A 17,834-nucleotide genomic window follows, 5' to 3' on the forward strand; every position below is an offset into this window, starting at 1 on the left:
CGCGATATAACTAGGAAGACGTTTCCAATACCACGCTTGGGGTTACTAGACATGGCAATTCGGTGCATCCCATTTGATATTGTCATATATGAGAATCAACAAATTCGACTCCGCTCTGTTCACAAAATTTCGGGGTCTTCTACCATTCCTAACCATCACTTTCACCCAATACAAAAGGCGGAACATATACCAAACTAATCTATTAAACTAACCCAATTGCAAAAACCTTAAAAGTTCAAGGCGATTATTGCAAAATCCAAGAGGTAAATGTCTAATTTGCCACCTCTTGGTACTTGATGGGCCTATAAGCAAGGAAATGTCAAGGTCACAAGGTATCTTATCTACGGTATTCTTAAGTCTACAGGCATCTTATCATCGGATTTCTTTCCAAATAAAATCGATGAATACTATTATAATCATACATCCAAGAAGGGGTCGTTGTGAAAATAACAAAAAGTGATGGGACCGTTATGTAATTTTGAGGTTCTTTATAAGTACCGGCTAGGGTTTTGGAGCACGCCCTCTCGCGCAGGGGACCTTTATAACTCAGCCGCTGGGAGTCGTCTCCGCCGCGTCTCTCCCGCCTTCCTCTCTGCTGCACCGCCGCCACTTCAGGTACTCTCTCTCTCTACGATGAAAATGGGTTTCGTTCAACACGATGGAATGATTCTCTCGCGCGCTTAGATGGGCTCCGCGAATGTGTTTCTTCCGCCACATTCGAGGAAGCAAAGAAAGTTGGAATTTTTTGTTTGGTTTTGCTGCAGCTCACCCGACATCTCGTCGTGCGATCGTCTTCTGCACATGTTCTTGTTGTCGGTACGGTCGGCGGGTCTGAAGTGGGTCGCGGGTTAGCTCGGGATGAGCTGCGTGGGCTTTCCCCTGTTTGCGCACGTGAACAATAACGCTCGCGGGGTTCTTGAAAGCACCTTCGAGAAATGTTGCTTTGAGCTGAGAATTTCTCGAACCGGGAAATGGTTTTGATCAGATGGGTTTTCAGTGCTTTCCGCCTTCCGTGTTTGTGCAATGGTGATTTGGCAAAGATGCTGTATTTCTTGTGGCCCGTCTAGATATTAGTGTTGTAGTGGGATGGCTGCGAGAGGATAATACAAAGGATGATAAAAAAATGTTTAGTGATTGATTTTGTTTTGGTTGTTTGGTGTAGGAGGTGAAAAATGTCTCACCGGAAGTTTGAGCATCCTAGGCATGGATCCCTGGGATTTCTGCCGAGGAAGAGGGCTGCTCGCCACAGGGGAAAAGGTAATTTAATTAATGGCAGGTCGATAGCTACATGTATCTGCAGAATTAGCTATGCATCCACCATATTGTGCGTGCATGCATAGGAAAGTGCACAAGCGCACACATAATGTGCAGAGAAGTCATCGAAAGAAGGCCATATGGGAGTCTGGATTGGGAATAAAATTTTACCGAATGTCTAGCAATGTTGTTTCTATGCAAGAGCAAGATTGAGTTGCAAAAAGTTCAGATTTTGGTCAGTACTACTAGGTTGTAAACGTGGCGGTAACTTGTTGGCAGACTCCACTTTTTCTTTTGCCTGGCCAAATGAAGTTTTTAGCATTTGAAGATTATTTTTTACCGGGATATCAACGATATAGACATCTGTAGGGCTGTAGTCGTTTTTCTGTAGGGTCCTTGCATCGACCCATTTTAATATGGCGTTTCCTTACATGGTAAAAGGTTACTTCTTTTTTATTTTCACCTTGTGCCATAGTGACTGGTTTGTTTTCTTGGTGGACTCTTCAGTGAAGGCTTTTCCAAAGGATGATCCTAGCAAGTCCCCCAGGCTGACTGCTTTCCTGGGCTACAAGGCAGGGATGACTCATATTGTCAGAGAAGTGGAAAAGCCTGGATCAAGTGAGCAATGTTTAACTTTTACCATATTGTTTACCCTGTTCCTTTTCTAATTGCATGTTGAGCATCACAATTCTTGCTTAAGCCCAAATTTTTCAAGTAGATATATGGGCAATGAATTTGGGCATGGCTTTGCTTGAAAACAAGGAATTGTCAAACTTATAGCTTGCTATTCAATTAGTTTTCCCAAAAGATAGAGTTAATTGATGTACTGGAAATCATTTGTCTGTTTGGGGCTAAATTTTGGTGCTAGTGCAGATTTGCCTTACAATTTTCTGACTGTCTGCATTGCTCGTGCCAATCTCCATTCCCTTCTTCTGCTTACTTGTCTGCTTCAATATTACTTTGCAGCAGCATAGGTTGCATGGATGTAGGCTGATATATGCTATAAATGTCCTCCTTTGTACGTGTAAAATATCTTATTGACATAAGTTTTATCACACATCCCCCCCTCTAAAAAATTACTTTTGCGCCATCTTGGCTGAAGCTTCTGTTCTGTTTGTTGATGGTGGTAAATTAGCCAGTCACATATCAGTCACATGGCTGTCGTTCTATGTGAATGGTCAGTAAACCACCTAGAACAATTCATTTTGGTGGCCTTATCTAGTGATGTATTCATCTATTTCACTTGTAGGTTGCCATTACATTAATTTAAACAAGTCTGTCTGTCACACATGCTCTAGTCACGTTTTCCCTGGAACTTCAATTACATAGTTCTCAGCGAGGTTGCAAATTATGCATTTGGTTGGGCTAAACATCCCCTTTTCTTCCTTCCAGAGCTTCACAAGAAGGAAACATGTGAAGCTGTGACTGTGATCGAGACACCTCCTATGGTGGTGGTTGGTGTTGTGGGTTATGTTAAGACTCCGCGTGGTCTGCGTACATTGAACACAGTCTGGGCTCAGCATCTGAGCGAGGAGGTGAGGCGTAGGTTCTACAAGAATTGGTGCAAGTCCAAGAAGAAGGCCTTTGCCAAATACTCAAAGCAGTATGAGACTGAAGACGGAAAGAAGAATATCCAAGCTCAGCTTGAAAAGATGAAGAAGTATGCTTCTGTGATCAGGGTGTTGGCTCACACTCAGGTATGGAGCATTTTAGGTAGTCTAAAGTGGTGATAGACACATTGATGCATTTTCCAGCTAGAGATTGGTTGCGATGCATAAATCATTGTGATACAATAATCCAATTAATTTTTTTGGTTAATGCTTTGCAGATTAGGAAAATGAAGGGATTGAAGCAGAAGAAGGCACACCTAATGGAGATCCAGGTTAATGGCGGTACTGTTGCTCAAAAGGTGGACTATGCATATGGATTCTTTGAGAAGCAGATTCCTGTCGATGCTGTTTTCCAGAAGGATGAGATGATTGATATCATTGGTGTGACAAAAGGTAAGGGTTATGAAGGTGTTGTGACCCGTTGGGGCGTCACTCGTCTTCCCCGTAAGACTCACAGAGGTTTGCGGAAGGTGGCTTGTATTGGTGCTTGGCATCCTGCAAGAGTTTCCTTCACAGTTGCTAGGGCTGGTCAGAATGGCTACCATCATCGCACTGAAATGAACAAGAAAGTTTACAAGATTGGCAAGACTGGCCAGGAATCTCACACAGCACTTACCGAGTTTGACAGGTGAGAACTGTGGGGCATCTTACATAAAATTTACCAAGTATGTCCTAGGAGTTGGCTTTGAAAGCATCTGATGTTGTGTGTTCTTTTTTAGGACTGAGAAAGACGTAACCCCCATGGGTGGCTTCCCTCACTACGGTGTTGTGAAAGATGATTACCTTATGATCAAAGGTTGCTGTGTTGGACCTAAGAAAAGGGTTGTCACGCTGCGCCAGTCCTTGCTCAAGCAGACCTCTCGTGTGGCTCTTGAAGAGATCAAGCTCAAGTTCATCGACACTTCTTCAAAGTTTGGACATGGGCGATTCCAGACAACACAAGAGAAGCAGAAGTTTTACGGGCGCCTGAAGGCTTAGATCACCAAACTAGCCTGTCATTTTGCATCGTAGAGTTCGGGTTACTTTTAGTTCCATTGCATTTGGACTTAAATGTTGCGACATTGTTTGTCTTGTCTCAGTTGTCTTCTGATTGAAGTTGAAGTCCCTTGGATTTTGAACATTCTTATCTATTTGGCAAATTTTGGGTTGGGAGGAAAACTTTATTTTAAATGGTAATAGCCCCTTTGTGGTGATCTCCTTTTACGCTGTTTTTATATTATGTTTACATTCAGCATTCTAGATCACGGACTTCATGCATGGATGGGAAATGCAGGACATAGGCTCGGGCTTTTCAGAAATCAAGATGGTCATTCTCAGTAAAAAGGGATGAACGTACCGATTTGATCTCGATAACCTTATAATCATGGTGGCATTAGGGAGTACCATGGCCAACTTGGTTGTCTTAAAAAAGGTTCGAGCGAACTTGACTAAACAAAATGCATATTTCAAGCTTGGTGAGCGTGTTAGTACGAGCAAGCTAAATATGGAGCAACACGACAAATGTTTTTTCGGAGACAGGAGGTGGATGTTGATCGCCGCAGATTGTCGACGAAAGAGATTATTAAGGTTAGCTGAGGCTGGAACCGTGCAACAAGCAAATGGATTTAAGGAATTAAATAGATGAGAGCCGACTATTGGGATTAATTGTGTAACTAAAGCCTAACTCTTTCAGGTGGAACAAACGAGTGACTGTTGATGTCAAAGCTGAAAATCAAGAATCAGAAAGTCAGCCTTAGCAGTAAATTAGGCGGAAACAATCACAGAAAAATCTAAAGTCGAGCTTTTTAGGCATGGGGGTTTTGTGTAATGTGTGCTAACTACTAAGGTTCAAAAACAAGAAAGCAAGGTAGAAAGAGAGGAAAGAACACAGATGAATAACCAAACAGCAAGTTATCATTAGATACCGGATTTTCCCGCACATTCTTTTGAAGTTCTAGTTTTTTTTTGGATGAAATTCAAGTTCTAGTTTGCCGCTCAAGTTTTTCACTGCACTTGTATTTCAACTCCCTAATGTCGGTGCAGATTCCGCCGCCGCCTGGCTCAAGGAGCCACTTACCAAGCTCATGTTCCTTTCTTGGTACATAATCATCTGATAATTTGTAAGAACTAATAACTGAATTCAAGATTTGCCTCTCCTGCACATGGAGCTTGAAAGTTCTAGAGTAAACAATCCGTAACATGAATCGAATAAATAACATTCGCGAAATCAATAAAAATTGAAAGAAGAATGGAAAGTTAGAATGCCCATCAAAAGGTACAATTCCATCAGCAGAACAAATTTACAGTGATCCTAAATAAAAAAAATAAAGAAATTTGAAAAATATTCTTCTAAAACCTTCCTTTCTAAGAATTGAAGTTAGAACCTGCCAAAGAGTATCCAAATCAACTGACCAAGGGCTTGGCCTTGCGTATATGGCCCATGCTGTTGACAAGATCTTTGCGGGTGCATACAGGGAATATGTGGATGTTTTTGAGTACCTTCAACCGCCAAAGTACATATGGGAAGCTTAGCTGATCCCTTGATGTGAACCGCACGACCTCATTGAACCAGAGGCACATGAATAGATTAGTCAATGGTGTATGCTCCCTCACAATCACAGATGCTTCAGATAATGCTGCACAGATCGACAATGCCATCATTTAGATTTAGAAGCATTGTTGACAATTTAAGTCCCACACTGCCTCTAACAAGACCAGGTGAAAAGCTTAAGTCTTCTTATATTTGCATCTCTTGCCAATATAGCATGCCATTTCCGTGGGAAGTTTTGAGTTTTTAGTTTCGACACCCACCCTAGGGCTCATTTTACCTCACGTTCATGCCCCCAACCTCAACCGAGAAGGGAAAGAAGAAAAAACAGCTCTTCCCGGAATGATAATACTACAACAGGTGAGATATATAAATGTTAGAAGTAGTAAAAGGGTAAAGTGGTCCTTAGGACCTTTAGGTCTTATTTTTGGTATATGTATTGGACACTAGTTGTGAATACAACACAAGCTTTTCCCTCTCTCTCTCTATTTCTCATGGTATCAGAGCCCCAACCCTAGCCGCTGCCGCCGGAACAACCCGTCGCCGGCGCCGTTGCTGTCACCGGAACAACCCGTCGCCGGCGACCCCAGCTCGCGAGGGGCTCCAGCTCGCGCGACCCAGCTCGAGCGGGGCTCCAGCTCGCGTGACCCAGCTCGTGCGGGGTTCCAGCCGCGCGACCCAGCTCGCGCGGGGCTCTAGCTCGCGCGGGGCTCCAGCTCGCGCAGGGTTCCAGCCGCACGACCCAGCTCGCGCGGGGCTCCAGCTCGCGCGATTCAGGTCGTGCGAGTCACACGAGCCTGGTGATTGGAGGTTTCCTCGCCATTGATGTGAACTGAAGGTCTCTCCCCCTTTGTTCCTTTGTTCCTTTGTTCCTCTGGAATTGCTTTATGCAAGAAATTTGTGAAACTGGCCGGTAGTTTCAGATTGTGTTATTGTCCCTCGATGGAATGACAAGCAAATGAAAATTCTTCAAGATGGATTTCAAGCTGGCAGGAAGGTGTTCTTAGCCTTTTCATAGTTGCCTGCAGTGGTTTTGTTGCTGGACTATGCTGTCGTTGTTGCCTTGCTTGCTTTTGTCGCTCTTCAATACTGGCCAGGTTAGATTGCTTGGTTGTTAGACCTTAGATTATGGATGTTTGATCAATCGGGTTATGGTTTATTGATTGGTGGAGTTGTGGAGGAAGGCTGGTAACGTTGACGAGGCTTGGGAGCCAGTATACGGTCTGTTGGATTGTTAAATTGTTGTGGTATATGGTCTATTGAAGTGCTGAATTGTTGTGCCAGTATACGGTCTGCTGGGATATTGAAGGATAGGTGATTCTAAGAGGAATAATCCTGTGATGACTAAGGTGATGTCCTCTTCGTCTAATCGAATTACTGATAAGAAGCTTGTGGGTAGTTCTAACTTCCATCAATGGAACAAAATTGTGAAGCTTACTTTGACAGGCAGGAATCAGATTAGACACATAACTGAGCCGAAACCCGAAGATGATGCAAATTGGGATATTGTTGATGCATGCATCCTTGGTCAGATGTTAAATGCTATGGAAAATAATATAGTTGATCTAGTAACTCATATTGACACGGTCAAAAAAATGTGGGAGTGTTTGAATGTATTATATTCTGGCCAAAATAACCTGTCACGAGTTTATGAGTTATCGCAGGAGTTTTACCGATCTGAAAGGAAGGGACGTACTATGACGCAATACTTTGCTGAGTTTAAGAGAATGTATGAGGAGTTGAATGCTATTCTTCCCATTTCAGCCAATATTCAGCAAATGCAACTTCAAAGAGAACAATTGGCTGTAATGGTGTATCTAGCAGGCATTGGTCCTGAATATGAAACCGTTAGGTCTCAGATTTTTGGAGGAGAGGCTGTCGCATCACTCACGGATACGTTTGCTCGGGTACTTCGGGTATCTCATGAGTCTCCTCAGGATATTACACCTATGACAGATAGTTCAGCTCTTGTGTTCCAATCTCGATCGGGTAGCGGTAGCAGGAGTGATGGAGGAAATATATAGTGGACATGGTGGCCGAGGAGGGGGCCGAGGTGAAGGACCAGGGAGAGGCCAAGGCCAACAGCATGTGTCTACTAACAACTCAGGGGCCATACGGACGTGTCATTACTGTGGGAAAGCTGGCCATATTCAAAAATTTTGTTACAAGTTACATGGAAGATCAGTGCAGTAACAACAGTTTGCACATACTGCTTCTGGTACTGATTCTTCTCCACAGTCTTCTGAAGGCAAGGTAGTTGTTATGTTTGATAAAGAGTTTGCACGGTACACCCAGTCTCAGATTTCATAGCCTGCTTCTTCCACTGCTACTTTGGTACAGACAGGTAATGCGACTACATGCCTTTCAGCTGCTTCTTGTCCTTGGATCATTGATTCAGGGGCTTTTGACCACATGTCAGGTCTTTCAGGTATATTTTCCTCTCTTACTTCATCTTCATCCACGGTATCCATAGCCAATGGATCATCTACACATGTTAAGGGGGTTGGCACAGTTTATCCAACTCCTTCCTTGCCATTGTCCTCAATGCTTTATCTTCCTTAATTTCCGTTTAACCTCATGTCTATCAGTAAATTAACCAAAAACTTTCAGTATTCAGTAACATTCTACCCTGATTCTTGTATTTTTTAGGATCTGGCCACGAAGAGGACGATTGGTAGAGGACATGAGGCAGGGGGGTTGTATGTACTTGAAGACGTTCCTTGCCTTCAGAAGACTGTGGAGAAGAATCAGTACCAGAAGCAGTATGTGCAAACTGTTGTTGCTGCACTGATGTTCCATGTAACTTGTAACAAAATTTTTGAATATGGCCAGCTTTCCCACAGTAATGACACGTCCGTATTGCCCCTGAGTTGTTAGTAGACACGTGCTGTTGGCCTTGGCCTCTCCCTGGTCCTTCACCTCGGCCTCCCCTCGGCCACCACGTCCACTATATCCTCCATGATTTCCTCCATCACTCCTGCTACCGCTACCCGATCAAGATTGGAACACAAGAGCTGAACTATCTGCCATAGGTGTAATATCCTGAGGAGACTCACAAGATACCCGAAGTACCTGAGCAAACGTATCCGTGAGTGATGCGACAGCCTCTCCTCCAAGAATCTGAGACCTAACAGTTTCAGACTAAGGATTTAGGAAAATTGAAGTATTTCCTAGGAATTGAAGTTGCTCAGTCACATAAAGGTATTGTTCTATCACAAAGAAAATATGTGCTGGATTTGCTTAATAAGACAGGTATGTTGGGATCAAAACCTCTTGATTCACCCATGGAACAAGGGGTCAAACTAGCTGCTGAGGGAGGAGAAACTCTTGATAACCCGGAGAGATATAGGAGACTGGTAGGAAAACTGAATTATCTCACAGTCACTCGACCAGATATTGCCTTTCCAGTTAGTGTGGTAAGCCAGTTTCTATCTTCTCCTCGTACATCTCATTGGAATGTAATTATTCGGATATTGAGGTACTTGAAAAAGACTCCAGGAAAAGGAATTATTTACCAAAATCATGGTCATAGCAAAGTCGAAGGATTCTCACGATCTTTGATTGGGCGGGGTCTCCGGATGATAGAAGATCAACTACGGCTATTGTACCTTGGTTGGAGGAAATCTAGTATCATGGAAGAGTAAGAAACAAAATGTTGTTGCACGCTCGAGTGCCGAGTCAGAATATAGAGCCATGGCACAAGTGACATGTGAATTAGTGTGGATTCAACGGTTATTGACTGAGATAGGCTTCAAAGCTTCAGTACCCATGACTCTATGGTGTGACAATAAAGCTGCAGTGCATATAGCTTCCAATCCTGTGTTTCATGAGAGAACAAAACACATTGAGGTTGATTGTCACTTTATTCGAGAAAAGTTGCAGAGTGGAATGATCATTCCCAATCATATTCGAACCGGTGAACAACTTGCAGACATTTTTACTAAACCTTTGGGTAATGGGAGGATAGAATATATTTGTAACAAGCTGGGCATGATTAATATCTATGCTCCAGCTTGATGGGGACTGTTAGAAGTAGTAAAAGGGTAAAGTGGTCCTTAGGACCTTTAGGTCTTATTTTTGGTATATGTATTGGACACTAGTTGTGAATACAATACAAGCTTTTCCCTCTCTCTCTCTATTTCTCAATAAAATAGAGTCATTCCTAATGAAATATAAACCTAAACATCTGGAGGCAAGGCTCGAGTTCCAAATAAACAGTAGCAAACTTAACAGGACACATGTGGAGCATTTAAGCAATCAACAGTACTAGAGACAGGAAACCATGAATTGGAACTTGGCATAAAAGGTACAATAATAAGATGGGAACCAAGTTATAAAATGCCGCATATATTTGTTATGGTAAATCCAGCTGATAAATTATGAAAATAACAGCATAACATACCTTTCTTCCCATTAAATCTCTTATCCTCAGGAAGGCCATCATGTCGATATTGAGTCAACTGCACCTCAACTTCTTCTGGAGTGGCCTTATTTTTCTTAACAACTGCCTTAGCCTCATCATACACACTACTACGAGCTCCATGCTCAGAAATTGCAAGAACTGAATTTGACCGCCAAAGTAGTGCCTCTAGCACCCCTAGAGGATCCCTCCTAAATTGGGACTTTGAATCAACCCATATAGAGTACTTTGCATTGGGAAAGAGACGGTGCCCCAACATCTGTTGACAATCAAATAAGTTTAAAACTTAGACATGATAATATGCATGCACACTCTAGTGCCCCTTCACATCTTGTAAGAAATGATCACAAAAGCATTGAACATAACTATATTGGATAGCATGATATAGAAAAAGGATCCGTTATGATAATTAAAATAATATGCACAGTTATGCCTTGCAAGTTGTGCAGTCGTAAGAAGTGCCAGCCTTGCCAGTTTACATTACCCGTTCTTTCCTGTTTGTGAAAGAAAGAGGGTTGTTGGGTGATTCAGTATTTGGTTAGCAAGGTGAAGTGGAAGCAGGTCATGCTTCTATTTGAATTTAACTCTGTACTCTTTATGTGTCGTACTTATTGCCGTTAAACTTTAATTGAAATGCTAAAGAGCAATAGCGATCAGATGAAAATCAAAGAAACATTCAGACAAAGAATGTTATGCTGACAGATAGTATGAACTAATAGTTCACTGCATAAAATGACACCAAATCATGAGTTCAGCAGCTACCTTTGGAATTTTACCATTCAATCTTTGGTCCATGAATGGGAGATTCCTGACAACTACCACACGCCATTTTCCAATGTATCCATCCTCACCGACTCTATGCCCCTCTTGTTCTTGAGCTGCAAGAGTGATTTCATCCCAGAACGCGGTATAGCAAACCTGCGGCATCGATGTCATTACACCCAAGAACCTAAAGAAAGACGCAGGACCTTTGTATAGCAAATGCTGACCCTTTTAATTGATGACTCAGTCATTCCTATAGGTTGATAAAGATCATCACCTCCACCAAATGCGCAAGTAGCCACCGCAACCTTGCAACTTTGCAAGTAGGTCTGGTCCTCTTCGGAAATCTTAAACCCTCCACTGTCACTGTAAAATCCACAGTGTGCTTTAACGGTTCCTTTCACCTGCAAGAAACAAAATTTCCGAAGTAAGCTACAGCATCGAACACGCTTTGCAGCAAAGAAAATCCGAATTGACCTTTAGCTAATTCGATGAGCATCACGGGCGTAAAGCTCCCGACCTGAAAACTTTCCTCCCTCTGATCAAGAGTTTGGTTTCCGGTGAATAGGTTAAATCTCGCCCGTGCTGCTTGCTGCCGAGAGAACGACGCATGCTCCCGATCGGAAGGAGAGCTTTCCGACAAGTATATCAAATTCTTCAAGGGGCTACCGGACGCTTCCGCGACAGGGATATCCAACTGCTGAAGCTCTTCAAGAGGCAGGAGCTTCAAGCAACCTGAGATGGGCCGACATTGTCAATTCAGTGCGTGCTAAATGAGCTACTGTACAATAGAGAAAACTGCAAAAGACATCAGGCAATGAAATCGTGTCTAACACGTTATCGGCCAGCATCGAACTAAATCATCTTCCTCAACTTCAGCAAATGGAAATTGCAAAAAGCTGGAGCTTTCATGAAACCACGGAAACGAACACACAGACACGCAGCTGCGACCGTCGCTTACGTTCTCTGACGCCGCCGACGACTCGAGTCGTCGGATCCAAGCGGTTCAAGTTGCCCTCCGAGCTCGGCTTCTTCACGGCTCGCGAACCGAATCCTCCGTCGCCCCCCGCCGGCGGCCTGTTCGTCCTCACCTCCCCGGGCCCGGATTGCCTCCCGATCCTGGACGCCTCGAACAGGAGCAGCCCGGCGGCCGCGACGAGGATCAGGAGGATCCAGTACCTCACCAGGAAGCGGACGAGCCGCGGGGTGAGCTCCCCCCGGACGCGGAGGCCGGGCCTCTTGCGCTTCCTCCGGGCGCGGGCCCGCACCCGGCCGGGCTCGTCGGGGTCATCGTCGGAGACGACGGCGATGGACACGTTGCCGTTGTCGTTGAGCATCGCCGACGGGAGACGATATCGAGCTTGATTTGGGAGATTAGGGATCAACTCTGCGAGAGAACTGAGCGGGGCTTTTTTCCGTGTGTTTTGCTTTCTCTGTTCCGTTCTTCTGCACTTGTTTTTCTTTTCTTACTGTTTTTTTTTTTTTTGGACTGTTGAGTTGTTGATCAAATTTCAGATATTTGCATGAGATCAGGATCGCACGAAATCATGCAAAGTCGGCGGCCGAATTCAGTTCATTTCGAGATACGAAGACGTCGATTTTGGAGGATGTTGATTGCCACAAATTGGGCAAATTAATTTGATTCAAAGCCGTAAATAATTTGTAAATGATTTCGGTTCTTTGTTTTTTTTTATAACAAAGGTCCAAAATCAGGCAAAAATCCGATTTAGCCTCACAACTAGCTTGGTTCGGATTGAAGAACTTAAAAAGGTAGAATCACCAATCTCGAAGATCAAAACTGAAAATCGGAATGCAACGAAACCTAATTCGAGGCTTTGGGACGAATGGGGAACGCATCCAATTAGGATAGTTTTAGAGGATGGACTGGAATTAGTGCTCGCTTCACTATGACAGCGGAGTGTTACGAAAGTTTATTTTGAATTTATGAACACATTGAAGCCAATCGGAATTAGAAAATCAGATGTCGGAATAAAGAAGGGGAAAGGATGCTCGAGAATCACATTGAAACGAAGCAAATTTTCCATGAGAGAGAGAGAGAGAGAGAGAGAGAGAGAGAGAGAGAGAGAGAGAGAGAGAGAGGGGTCTACATAACTAGCACTCCAAAGCCCTTTTGTGCTCTCGACGACTAAAATTTCTACCAACTATAAGGTGAACAACCAAAACCAACTTTTAAAACTTCTCAACACACGAAGACAATTGCATGGAATCACTCCAGAGAAAGCCCTCTCGGTCTCACCCATTCTGCACTATGGCTGAGAAGAGTAGCTTGTTCAAGTCCTCAGCATCTGCTACATGCTCCTTGGCCCCTGCATGAATGATAGGAAACTGCTTGAGATGTTTGCTCATTATGTCATTCTCAGCAGACGTTTTGTTTGACTCTGATTCAGCCAAAAAACTTTCTGGCACATTCTGTGTGCTAGTCGCAATTTCATTTTCTTTGCAGCGTAAAGATACGATAAAAGGCAAGTCGCCTACATAATCATACTGCTGTCAGTCACAAGTCCAAACAACTGCCCTCTACTTCTAAAGCTAAGTTTAGTTGGATTTATATACACATTCACTCTGAATCTGAACAACTCAATGTAAAGTGATGAACTGTGCAATTGGTAATCAAATTTAATATATGAACAGCTAGATTAATTACCACCACCAATTTAAAAAAATATAGAACAAATGCAACCATTTAAAGGTGCAAAAATTTACTTTGTGTTGATTAGCCATATTTCAGTGTCATAAATTTCTGAGAGAAATGTCACGCATTGAAAAATATGACTACACTATAAGCTTTCATAAAATGCATACATATCCAATGCGTTTAACTTGCACGTGCCTGCAAGTTGCCCCAACAACCATGATCCACCACCAACTAAAAAATTGGAATTTTCTGCTTATGCTAAAAGAAATTTGTCAAACTACAATGAAGACGTGTGAGAGTGAGCAGGGAAGACGATTCCAAATGAAGGGCGGCTTTCCTTTGGCGAGAAAAACAAATAGCAGCTTAGGGAACGAGAAAATGAAGATAATTTGAAAGAAACATCTGGCAAAGCCTTCATACCACAGTCATTGACTATAATTTTATAGGTTGGCAGAAACAGAATTGGGTGCTAAAGATGTGGCTTTCACAGCCAATGTACAGTGACAAGCAAAAAGCTTCATCAACTTTATTGAACTTGCAGCCAAAGAAGAACACCACAAAGAAGGCCACCCTAAGTACAAGATGAGGCTTGTGTACTGGGAAGAGAGGATGAGAGAAGGAATCGACTGGATGTATGGTAAGAAGTAAACAGTCATCCAACTTCCTAAGGTTCACTCTGCTGCTTCTGCCGATTTTCCCCTCTATGACAATCAAGATGAATTATTTTCTACGGTTATGTGATCTATAGATGTTATGAAACGTCATAGTACTTAAATAATGTACAATTAAAGAAGATGAAGGTAATTGCTGCAAAGGACTAATCCATGGAGAACTTATTTTGATATAATTAAGCTAAATGATAACCTATCCATAGCCACAGTTTCAAAGAAAGAGGATATTTTCATGAACCTACTTTCCCTTCTCCAGGTTCCAGGCTTGTCAAAGATCACACGCTTAGATTAGGCCATTTCACCTCATAAAATCGGGCATGGTACTATGGCAGCCATATTCTTTGTCAAGATCAACTATGTCAAGAAGGGAACATTCAGTAATAAACTTAAGAGCAGCATGATTTTACCTGATGCTGATTGGACTTGCTTTGTCCACTCATCAATAATCTGCAAGAGTTGAGGATAAATGGAATTTTTAGACAGTCTCCGGCCTTCTGTGCACATATTTTTGGATTCATGGATGCTTGTTTTGGAGTGTAGAAAAGCGGTGATCAAATGATTTATGTGGCAAGCTGCATATATTGACACGAATAAACCGCCCATGAATATCTTTCCATGGGTTGTTTAAAGCAAAATCTTGCCAGTGACTTAGTATTGGTTGCTTGCTGGCAAATGGAGCACACACTTCAGACTCCACTTGGAAAATAGGCAACCATTGAGGTAAGCGTGTTTGCTAAAGCAGTTCAATCAAAATCAGAACCACCGGTTTATTTGAAATGGAATCAAGCAATGAAGACTGTAAACTCATAGTAATAATATGATCAATGATTAAATATCACAGAAAAAACAAAAAAACTCAACTAAACCGGCAATAAGAGATGCAGATCACTATTTGGTTGAGCAAATACATCTGATTTCTTCCATTCATTGATTATAAGCAGTGGAATGCAACATATTGTATAATCTAATGGGACTGTTAGTATCCTTGATTTTCTTCGAGACAACCATTTCTGTCAATCAGACCTATATTTTGACTCTCTCTCCATTTATCGTCTTTCAGTTGCATATGCAGAAAGAAAGATAATTGGCCAGTGGCCACAACATCAAGCCAACTATCAAATTTTAAACATGTCCAGAAAGTAGAGAAATATAAAGTCCTTGGAAAAAACTTATCTTAGACTCTTGAGCTTTTGAAGTATTTGGAAAAATAGTAACTCGAGTTAAATAATTTTAGCACCTAAAATTTTCAAAGAAGCCTGGAATGGTGATATTGGGAATAAAATGATGGAATACTCAATATCCACATCCCCAATCCTTCATGATGCATAATGTAGTGTATACCTTCTATCTGGACTTTCTGGACTTTTACCAGTAATATAGCTTATCCTTTCATTAGAGCTGAAAACAGAGTAAATCTTCCAGAGCATCATAAGAAATTAAGAATGATGTAAACCTGGTTAAAGTTAGCATATGCAGAATCTTCAGAATCACTGATAAGGGGAATTGAGACAGATGCTTGCATCTTCCTGAGTAAGCCTCTATTTCCAACAAGAGTTGTCCGTGCCTGGTCAATCAAGTCCTGCAGGTTCAAATGAATTATATGAAGTTAGTAGAACACGTACCTCTCTCTCTCTCTCTCTCTCAAACACATGCGCACAAACAAACAAAGAGATTGAGGTGGGGGCATATCCAAATCATCACCGTTCATATTTGGTAGGGTGCCAACATCAACCCAATGAGTATTTCTCCTCTATGGCTCAAGTTATGTTTTGGCAGTTGTTATGAAGATGATCAGTTAGAAGATGACATTCAAAATCATAACAGAGGTAATGCCAAAAATGACAGATGGGTGTGCCCATATTAACGTGCTTAAATTACTATATGAAGAATGTATTATAAGCACAACTCAAAGTGGAATGTCATAAGAGGATCCATACAGCTAACACCGCTCAGTGGCATAACGCTCAGCTATTGTTGTTTGTATCTATGAAATATAAGAGTTTTCCCACTTATTGAGCTTTGCAGACAGCATAAACTAGGAAATGCGAATCCCTTGCAATTGTTGCTATGATCTTTTTCTTTTATGCCCTGATCCACAGAAATTTAATCAATGGGAAACTTTGAATACAAAAGTACCACTTGGCTAGAAGGTGCTTATTATCATTTGGCATTTCAAAAGCAGCTGCATTGTGAACAGGTTGTTCGACCGAAAGGTGATGCAGTGCATCCAACTCTGCTCCATAACCAAGGACATGTTTGGAGAATGGAAGAATTATCCCAAAATAACTTTCAAGGTCCTCAAATGGTCTTGAACCTTGATTGTTACCGGTTCAAAAGATTGATGTGATACAGTCCAATCAGTCTGTACCTCCAACGACTTATTACCTACAATTCAGCTGAAAATTCAACTGTCAGGCTATATTCACAAATTTTCCATTAGACTTGCCTTGGTAATTATCAGAACCTAAGCTAAGAGCCAATGCAATATCAACTAATCATCTGATAGGCAGTAGTTGATTCAGCATTTATACAACACTCTCACATGTGAAATGTCTGGCATCTTGTAAAGTTTCACATAACATAGCCACCATAGTTGATAGCTAAATCCAGTTATAACTCAATGATATTATAGAAGTGCTTTTAAACGCATTATTTTATTCCGACCAAAAAAATAAAACGCATTATACCATCAGCAGTATTTATTAAAGCCAACATTACGAACTTACAACCATAAGGATAACTGGATGCACATCATAGATCCTTAGCAAACAAACTGAGGAATAAATGTTGGATTCGACTTTACGTGCCCAAGCCCTCAAACCGTATTAAGAAATTTTTTCAGCATCTCAAAATCAGATTGGAATTCAAAATATTTTAAAAGAAAATAAGAAATGCACCTGCTTCGCCACTAGAAGTTCCTGGCACTGATCTTTCAAGGACGACACATCCTCCAGCACCTTCTTGATCCTGGTAACCAGCTTCAACGGATTAGCCTGCAAAACGCAAAAACAACCTCACTGCGCTGTACAAATCGAGACAAAACCTAAACAACATGAACTCTAGCATTCCAATTCGCAAAAAAACAAATGTCCATCGACTTCAGTCCCCGAAAAATCCAGAACAAACATAGAAAATTCTAGAATCATGATCTCATCTACAAAACAAACGCGAGCGACGATCAATCGATTTACGCAAACTGTGAGAAACGAAATCGAAATCCGATTCATCAATCGATCAGCTCGAATGAAGAGCACGCAGAATCGACGGCGGGAGGTGCGCGAATTCCTTACGTTGTCGGGATAAATCTGGTGAAACTCCCTCTCGAGCCGGTGATGGATCACGGCGAGATCGTGGTGGGACTTGTGGAAGAGATTGACCAGCTGATCGGTCGATGGATGGTGGTGGTGGTGGTGGTGATCGGGCGCCATTTCTCGCTCTCTCCTAGTCTCCCTCGCTCTCGAATTGGCGAGGGTTTTGAAATCTGGAAAAATGGCGCAGATTGGCGCCCGCATGTGGGGGCGATTTCCCGAAAGAGGAAGTTTTTCAAACGCGTCCTTTAACTTTTCGCTTTTCCCCTTTTCTAGACCCCTCAAAAAGACATTATTCCCGGAATTTCCCCTAAAAAGTCCCGCATTTTTCAATTTCGGTACAAAAGGTCCGCATCTTCGGATTTAATCGTTTCTATTTTAATCTGCAATTAGTATATTATGGCACGAGTTAAGATGGGTAACAGGGAAATGAGTGAAAATAATTGAAAATAATTGTCGTTAGGTAAAATAATTTTTTTTAACTAAATCACACGACTATATATATATAATCCAAAGTTGATGCTTGCTTTTTTTCGTATTAAGGAAGAAAGTTTTTGTATTTTTGGTTTACCATTGCTACGAATGTCCAGTTAAAAATTTGTATTCTGTCCACAAAAATTAACGAG

General features: G+C 42.0%; 3 protein-coding genes and 1 pseudogene across 4 annotated transcripts; 2 read left to right on the forward strand and 2 right to left on the reverse strand.

Moving 5' to 3' along the window:
* Positions 1-475: 475 nt before the first annotated feature.
* LOC115681695 (60S ribosomal protein L3-like) lies at positions 476-4,057 on the forward strand. Its single transcript, XM_030605721.2, has 6 exons — positions 476-615; positions 1,163-1,257; positions 1,762-1,872; positions 2,647-2,951; positions 3,083-3,492; positions 3,584-4,057. Exons 2-6 carry the CDS (start codon positions 1,173-1,175, stop codon positions 3,840-3,842), a joined length of 1,170 nt encoding a protein of 389 aa, XP_030461581.1. The 5' UTR covers positions 476-615; positions 1,163-1,172; the 3' UTR covers positions 3,843-4,057.
* A 962-nt stretch (positions 4,058-5,019) lies between these two features.
* Positions 5,020-12,068, reverse strand: LOC115681742 (probable hexosyltransferase MUCI70). Of its 2 annotated transcripts, none has more exons than XM_030605794.2 (6): positions 11,535-12,061; positions 11,094-11,308; positions 10,801-10,977; positions 10,574-10,729; positions 9,794-10,070; positions 5,020-5,479 (listed from the first exon to the last, which is right to left on the reverse strand). In XM_030605794.2, exons 1-6 carry the CDS (start codon positions 11,908-11,910, stop codon positions 5,247-5,249), a joined length of 1,434 nt encoding a protein of 477 aa, XP_030461654.1. In that variant the 5' UTR covers positions 11,911-12,061; the 3' UTR covers positions 5,020-5,246. The 2 variants fall into 2 exon arrangements, with proteins under 2 accessions (XP_030461654.1, XP_056167267.1); XM_056311292.1 differs by lacking the exon at positions 5,020-5,479 and adding an exon at positions 5,492-5,742 and having other exon boundaries at positions 11,535-12,068.
* Positions 7,006-8,069, forward strand: LOC130138147 (uncharacterized; annotated as a pseudogene).
* Positions 12,069-12,559: 491 nt separating the features above from the next.
* Positions 12,560-17,375, reverse strand: LOC115681744 (uncharacterized). The gene is made up of 5 exons (XM_030605796.2): positions 17,191-17,375; positions 16,798-16,893; positions 15,354-15,479; positions 14,308-14,347; positions 12,560-12,900 (listed from the first exon to the last, which is right to left on the reverse strand). The coding sequence occupies exons 1-5, from the start codon at positions 17,326-17,328 to the stop codon at positions 12,827-12,829; spliced, it is 474 nt and encodes a 157-aa protein (XP_030461656.2). The 5' UTR covers positions 17,329-17,375; the 3' UTR covers positions 12,560-12,826.
* Positions 17,376-17,834: the final 459 nt, after the last annotated feature.

This window comes from Syzygium oleosum, unplaced genomic scaffold (assembly GCF_021117445.2).
Source record: "Syzygium oleosum isolate NSW1041296 unplaced genomic scaffold, Sole_v2.1 Sole_v2.05, whole genome shotgun sequence".
In the NCBI taxonomy this organism is placed as follows: Eukaryota; Viridiplantae; Streptophyta; class Magnoliopsida; order Myrtales; family Myrtaceae; genus Syzygium; species Syzygium oleosum.